Source organism: Otolemur garnettii, unplaced genomic scaffold (genome assembly GCF_000181295.1).
Source record: "Otolemur garnettii isolate 467f Iridium unplaced genomic scaffold, OtoGar3 scaffold00064, whole genome shotgun sequence".
In the NCBI taxonomy this organism is placed as follows: Eukaryota; Metazoa; Chordata; class Mammalia; order Primates; family Galagidae; genus Otolemur; species Otolemur garnettii.
Window position 1 is genome coordinate 337,941 of NW_003852459.1, and position 8,226 is coordinate 346,166.

General features: G+C 36.5%; 1 protein-coding gene across 1 annotated transcript in view; it reads right to left on the bottom strand.

Annotated features, from left to right (window-relative positions):
* LOC100949794 (low-density lipoprotein receptor-related protein 1B-like) overlaps positions 1-8,226 on the bottom strand; it is a gene marked incomplete at its 3' end in the record, with an annotated part of 1,553,965 nt that overhangs the window by 287,731 nt on the left and 1,258,008 nt on the right. The window contains exons 26-27 of the mRNA XM_003793025.1: positions 3,389-3,553; positions 2,880-3,124 (exon numbers count right to left, since the gene is read on the bottom strand). Coding sequence (XP_003793073.1) covers positions 2,880-3,124; positions 3,389-3,553 — 410 coding nt within the window. The remainder of the gene's footprint in view (positions 1-2,879; positions 3,125-3,388; positions 3,554-8,226) is intronic.

Consider the following 8,226-nt stretch of genomic DNA (forward strand, 5'->3'; position numbering starts at 1 on the left):
ACATGAATGGTTTAAGCATAAGTGTCTAAAGCAAAACTATAAATATGATAATGACAACGCCATGCAGTTAATAAATCATATGGTTAGAAATTTAACCCAGGCCATGCCATTAACTTTAAATTTTTCTCCCTAAAATTTTTTTTCATAATTTAGATTGAAAATACCCATTATGGCTTCTTTATATTGTATATTTTTATGCTTTGGTTTGTTTCTTCCTAATCTCATACAACAATACTAGAACACAAAAAATTCTAAAATAGATTGTTTCAGTTTCTGCTTAAATGTCTACTAACCAAACTAGAAGTTTGTACATATAATGAATGCTTACTTCTAAGAAAACTAGGCCTAAAAGTTTGTTAATATCCTGCTTAAGGGGAGCTCCAATAGCGCAATCGGTTAGGGCATGGTACTTATAATATCCTGCTTAAGGGATTAGACAACTTCAAATCTTTCTTCAATTTGTGATATTTATATATTTCAGTATTAAAGTGCTGACTGTCATGTATTTTTAAAATTTTTTTTTAATGAACCTCACTTTATTATTCACCAGGAAACAGGAAGCTATTATTACTGTATTTGTGTTAATGCTGAGCTTTTATCACCATTTTCATTTTAATTCTACCCTTGGTAACAAAACAGTGAATATGTTCTTGCATATTTTTCCCTAGCAGTAGAAATGTTACTTCACCGAAGCAGATAAACAGCCCTGATGATGATTGTTATATGCTCAGTGATCCTTATAATGAGGAAAAGTAGAATGTTCTCTGATCACTCTCGAAATTGAAAACTGACTGGATTTCATTTAGGAAATAGCAAGTCCTCTTTATAGGTGATACACTCTAAATGTATTTAAAGACTAGAGTATCTTCCCTGAATCCTGGGAGAATATGTCAAATTAGATTCTTAAAGGAAAATGGTGCTTATTGTGTACAAAACAGAGAAATTGGCTAGGTATGGTGGCTCACACCTATAATCCTCACACTCGAAAAGCCGAGGTGGGCTGATCACCTGAGCTCAGTAGTTATAGACCAGCAAGAGCGAGACCACACCTCTAAAAAATAACTGGGCATTGTGGAGGACACCTGTAGTCTTACCTACTTGGGAGGCTTAGGTGCATAGATTGCTTTGAGCCCAAGAGTTTGAGACTGCTGTGAACTATGATGCCACTGCACTCTACCCAGGGCAATAGAGTGAGACTCTGTCCCAAGAAACAAAACAAACAAACAAACAAAAAAACCCTAGGGAAATCTTATATAAATCATATTTTGAATTAAATAAAGATATCAAGAACACCTACCTTACAACCAAATAAGATATCATGAATGTCTCACTTCCGTTCCATATATACAAAAACGTCAGGAGGCTTGTATTTGCTAGGGGTCACCCATGTAGGCTGATCAGATAATACGTGGACCCAGGCCATTTTTCATGGTCTAGTTCACTTAAATTTCTTTGAATGTAAGAATTAGAATTCTTACAATATGCCAAACAATTTGGGGGACAATATTATACCTGTGTAAATATTTTTACACTTGTAAAATTTAAGTGTAGCTTGTGACTGTTATCCACAGTGTTTGCTTATAACTAGGTATTCCTCCAAGTTGAAGGAAACTTTTAAAGAAGAGTATCTTTTTCACTATACTAGTGGCATATTGCTGGTCAGAACCACATTTTCTTCCATTATTTAAATTTAGTTAAATTCAGTGTACCTACTAAATGCTTATTAAGTGGAAAAATGACTAACCTATACGCTTTCCCCCTATAATGTTTTCATGCTTTTGAGCTTATAGGATGAAGGGAGTCAAAGATGGAGGAAAAAGATTAAAATTATAGCTCACATAGTGTATGGAAACTCCCGTGTGGCAAAGAAGTACAATTATATAAGATAATAGAAACCGAGAAATTGAGAGCATCTAGGAAGAGAACTAGATTTAATCAGGCTGTCAGAAGGCACAGAAAATTTTAATATGAGAAAATTTTGATAGGAGAAATGATATTGAGGGAGTATGAAGACAAAAAATACCCAGGAAATATTGTCAACTACACAGGTGATTGTTTTCTAGTTTAGGAGAAGATAATATAACATAAATTTGAAAGAAGGCTCGATGTGTGGAACAAATGTTCTGAAATGCCAATAAGTTAGAAGATCTGTTTACGCTGTATCAAAAACAGGAGAAAACATATCCTCTGCCTGAGAGAGCCTGCCGCCTAAGAATCATGTATCTAAAATGAAATATGCTAAGGAAGGGGAAATTTTTTGCATTAGGTGAGATTTCCACAGGTGATAGCACATGTAATAGGGCAGAGTTATGAAAGAGTAAACTGACGTTACATCACAGGGCAAGTTCGCTGTTAAACCAGAATGTGGAGTAAATGGGGAGGGGTAGCCCACATGCTCTGTGAACTCACTTCTCTTAAATGGAAGAATAGAAGCAAACAGTTCTTTCTTTCTCCTGCACCACTCCTTTTCCTTCCAATGTGCTACACAGTGACTGTGGGGGTGGAAGGTAACAAATCTGAGTCCTTGCATTCTGCCCTAATTGATTGATCCTATGTATCCAAATCCAAAGACTTTGTACAACTTCCCACAATGTCTTCTGTTGATGCAGTAGCAGTAACTGAAACTCAGAAGGCTTAGTATAAAATCCTTAAATCCTTAATCTTAATTTCTAAGATTTCCCCAAATATTTATATGTGAAGAAAATACAAAAAGAAAAGGAAAAATATTATAAACTAAAATAAAATCTAGAACCACTTCTACCATACAATATACATGGAGTATTAATAACTGTTACATTGCAGAAGTTATTTTACAGTTCAAATACTATAAGATTAAGGTGAAAATACTTTTAAGTGGTTAATTTATAACAAGCGCTTACCCTGTGGCTGACGACTGGGATGGTATATCTGAAGGTCAAATGGCTGTGCGCTGGTTTTCTGAATCACACTGACATTCTGTCCTGTCCACTTATTGGCTTTGGACAAGGTATTGGTCCTCCAGTCTGTCCAATAAACCTCACTTCCATACAGAGACACAGCAAAGGGATGAGAAAGGTATTCGTGACCACGAATGATTTCTATCATGTTTGTTCCATCATAGAGGGCTGAATAAATGGCATCAGACCTACAGAAAGTAAATACATGAGTAGTTTATGAGAACTCATCAAAACAGTCCAATGTGAATGACAGAACTTAGCTAAATGACAGAGAAAATTTTTTTATATTTTTTATGGTCTATGTCTGATTTATAGAAAACAAAACAAACAAGCAAAAAAAGCCCACCCATTTCAAAATGTCCACATGATACCTGTGTTAGGAGACTTTTCAGTGTTATAAATATCATCTTGGAAAGTAAAATAAAATCCAGAAAAAAGATAATTTTATAAACCTGGCATCTGTCCAAACAATCCTTTTCTCAAAGTGGTCCACAGTCAGTCCATTAGGCCAAGCTCCGGTTTTCATGTCTTTGTAAATGGTTTTTCTTCCAGCACCACTCATAGAGGCAGATTCGATACGAGGAAAATTGGCATCCCAGTCTGTCCAGAAAAGAATTCTGAAGAAATAGAAATAATGCTATTGTTTCAGTCATGCATTTCACAGTATTTGTTGAGTGCCTACTGTATTCAAGGCACTGGTTAGGTGAGAAGTCACAATGATGCAGATCCCTTCCACCTGGGGCTGAACACAGACCACCACCACCCCCATCTTCTGGGCCCAAATAGGTTCATAAACCAGCTTGATCAAATGTTCCATCTAAGCTGCCATTTCTGGGGAGAGGTGTAATGCCCCAAACAGGACTGCATTCCTACAGAAGGGAAGTTTTAAAATTAACTTCTGCCCATAGGCCCCTGGCATGAACTGTTGTGACATATTTTAGACATACATCTCTCTCCCAACTCTTCTGTCAGGGTAGGAAAAGCTGCATATTAACCCCTAAATAGACATCCAAAAAGGGCTACCGACCCCCAAACCCCTCTCTTTTGTGTCAGAGGCTTTCCTCTTTCCTTTCTCTCACCTCTAATAAAATCTGTCCTGTCACTTACTCATGGTGGTTTGTGAATTCATTTATTGACTTTCTGAAACCAAGGACCTGGCAGGAGAGAGACTCCCGAGGTCAACAAGAGAAGCATGTATTATCCACTCTCAAGGGGCTAGAGTCTAGTGTAGGAAATAGACTAAAATGCATAGATAAGATAATTATGACTTGTGAAATATTTTGAAAAATTTTTGTTTTGATAAGTAGATGAGTGACCTACTTAGAGAAGAGATCAGGGAAAAGCACCTTGAGGAGATGGTACTTAAACCAAATCTGAGGAATGAAGAGAGCAGCATAAAGAGCACGACAAGCAGAATCAACAGCAAATGCAAGGCCCTTATAGGGGAGAGGGTGTCGGCTGCTTGAGGAGCAGAAATGGGGCTAACATGTCAGAACTGTCGTGAGTGAGGCGGAGAAAGGAGGAAGGGGACATCGAAGAGGGTAGTATTATGAGTCTTTAGGGTAAAGAAATTAGTTTGAGTTTTATTTCAAGAAAATAAGAAGTGCACAGGCCTTTGAAGGTTTTTAAGCTGGGGAGAAACACTATTCTGTACAGATAGCAGATATATACATCCAGTCTTTAGACTGCATATCTGTATATGTCACACATAAAGATTTACTGTACTAGATTATATAGATATGCTGCTTAATCCCAGCCAAGAATAGTTAATAGGAAGGCAGGAGTATAAGTATATCAAGTGGTTATTTTAAAGGACCGGGAAAGGTGACAGTGGTTTGTAGAATGGTCACAGCAGTGAAGGGGAGAAGTGAATGGATTCAAGGTATAATTGGGAGGTGGAATTACCAGGAGTAGCTGATGGACTGGATGGAAGAAATCAGGTAAAGAAGACAATCACAGGTGACTGTTTCCTGTTTCAGAAACTCAGATTGAAGGTGAAGAGATGGTGTACAGAGACTCCATTAAGTGAAAAGGGGAAATGAAAGAAGAACAGATTCTAAGAGCTGGAATTGATTGTGGATCAGTCTAGATAGTCTTGGGGTTCAGAGAACAATACTCTAAAATATGGTGTTTGTCATGCTGAACAATTTTAAGTTAGAAGAAATTGGTCTAAGACTCTGCCATAGAACCGAGGACTTTCTAACCCCTGGTTTCTTTTTCTTTTTCTGTCCTAGCTCAGGGAGAGGCTCTCTCTGGAAGTTCCCTTACCAGACTAAAGAAAACTACTTTCAAAAGAAGTGTAATTGTTTTTATTTTTAAAAAAGAAGAAGAAGGAGAAGAAGAAAAAGAAAACAAATAAACAAAAAAACAAACCTCCTTACTCATTAAATAAGCAGGGAAAATTAACCAACAAAGAAGACTAAAAATCAGTCACTACACCAGACAGATTTTTCATCTGTTGTTTCAAGGAAGCTCAAAGAAATTATTACCTGGGAGACTTTATCTGAACACTACATCAACCTTTATTGGCAGTGAAGTTCTGCCCCCACCTTCCTCCAGAGCTCAGAACTGTGTCCCAGGCCATTGTCTATTCTTAGGCTCATTCGATTTTCCTGAAAATGATTTATTACTTTCAAAATTTCCTATATCTCTCATTTCCTCTATGAAGGGAGTAAATGGGTCTGAACCCTCTAGCCTTCTTTGACTCTCATATTTTGTATGGCTCCTATGTTCATTTGCATGTTAATAATTTTGCACGCCTTTTCTCCAGTTAATCAATTGTCAGTTTAGTTTAGAAGACTTGAACTTCCAGAGTTGGAGAGAAAAAGTCTCTTCATGGTAGCAATCAAAAGGAGAAAGTAAATATTTCTATGATTTTTGGCAACATTTTGGTGATAAGTGGTAAAACTAGTGGTTAAAAATAAATTTATTCTTTATTATAATTACACATAGTTTTGTCATTTTTTAATTTGAGCATCTCTTCAAAATTCTATTTCAGATTAATATGAGGTACATATAATTAGTTTTGCCATTTTTTAAATTCTTCCATTATTTTGTATGATCCTTGAGTATAGAAATTTAGTGAAATTATCTTGGAAAATAACATAACCCTTTTGAGAAAAATTCAAATATCAATTCAATTTATGTTCTTTTTAAAAATTCTATCTCTACTTAGGAAAATGTAGAACTATATAAAGTGAGTATTTACCAAGACTTCAATTTTTGAGAAGTATATAGTCTACTATAGGACACATAAATTATAACTATGAAATGATTAGAGAACAATTCAGAACATTAAATAACAAATATAGGAAGTACGTATGCTAAAGTGTATTGTGGATAGAGAAGGAGAATGAGAGTGTAACTTACTGCATAAGTTAAAGTACTGACTGATATTCAATAAGTGTTTTCTTTTTTGAGACAGAATCTTACTATGTCACCCTTGGTAGAGTGCCATGGCATCACAGCTCACTGCAACCTCAGATTCTTGGGCTTAAGAGATTCTTTTGCCTTAGCCTCCCAAGTAGATGGGACTACAGGTGCACAACACCCAGATTTTTTTTTGTTGTAGTTGTCACTGTTTGGCAGGCCCACGCCAGGTTTAAACCTGCCAGCTCTGGTGTATGTGGCTGGTGCCCTAGCTGCTGAGCTATAGGCGCTGAGCCTCAATAAGTGTTATTAAATAATAGTGTCAATGTTGAATAGTGGCAATACATATGCTTTTGTGTAAAACTTGGATCAAGGTTGAGATCTGTCACTTAACACCACTTACATAATCTCAGACTCCATTTTCACATCTGAAAATGAAAATTATAATGGTACACATTTGCTGGGAGTATTCAATAATGGGTGTAAACAATTTAGCACAGAGTGACCATCACAGAAAAAAGATTTGTGTTTGTATATCCATGCACACATATATATTTGTAGATACAGAGGAAACTGAGCCCTGATCTTTAGCATAAGACTCACTTCCTGCTTGAGAGATCTGGAGAGTCAATCAGGAGAATGGCATGTGAGTTGTGTACACTCAGCAGCTCAGAAAACTGACCTCCAAGGGAGAATGTATCTGTGAGGGGTGGTAATACCAGGCCTAATGGTTAGGGTAAAGATTCTCTAGATTTCAAAGGTCTTTTGATGTTGGAGGTTGAGGTCTTGCTTAAGGTCTGAGATTTTGCAAAACAAATTGAAGACATCCTGTCTGATACTTTCCATATTCCCCCTTTTTTAATGTTGATGTCTGATAAGTAACTTTTAACTACTTTTTTCTGTTTTGTTTTATCCAGTTTGATGAAAACATTTCAACTTGTATATAAAACTAGCACATTGTACCCCACGATTCCATTAATGTGCACAGCTATGATTTAATAAAAAAGATAAAATAAATAAAAATAAAAATAAATAAATGTAGACCAGAGGTTTACTCAAGAGGGCTCCTCCCAGAGTTCCTCAATCAAACCCTGTCCCTCCTGGCACAGACTTTGGGCCAAGCCTCTTTGTTATTGGTGTCAAGACCCCTTATCTGATGACCCCAAGCCCCTTCATATAGAGAATAAATATTATCTAAAAGAAAAAATTCTAAGTCTTGCCACCTGTTAATGAAACAGAGGGAGAAAAAGAGAGGGGCAAATGAGAGAGAGAATAGTAATGTCAGTGTTTAAATGCTATAACAGGACATATGTGAAAGTAAGTGGGTTTTATAAAGTAAGCATGAGTCAAAGCCATGAGAATATGATTCAGGGCAAGAGATCACAGGACTGGATTCATCTCATAGAATATCTCTCGGACAATAAATTCATAATAGTAATTTGAAAAAAGAATTTCGTTTTATGGCTTTCTACAGCCAGAATTGGTAGGGCCACATTCTGAAAAATAATATCCAAATTATTTACTGTTTGACCATGATCTATGTGAATCAGTTAAACTAAGTGTTGGGAAAGGATAAGAATGAACATTAATGTACCAGAGGACAATGTCCTGATAACTGTTGAAGGAGCTAAGAAAATTTCAACCCCAAATACAATTCCTTGGTGTAAAGATTATTTTGAATTAAAGGCTATTCATAACCAGGAAACTCTGAACAAGACTTTCTTCTATCTACCTAAAATCTTAAAGAGCTTAAAGAGCTGCTAGACTCCTTATCACATGCTAATAGACCTGGCCCGAAGGTCATTTGACGCACAATACTGTCTCTCAGGTTAATTTACTAATCAATCTGTTTCCCTCCATCTACCCACTCCCCCTTAGCAACCACTTGCTACACGTGGACTTTCCAGGTTCTCTTCCCCCT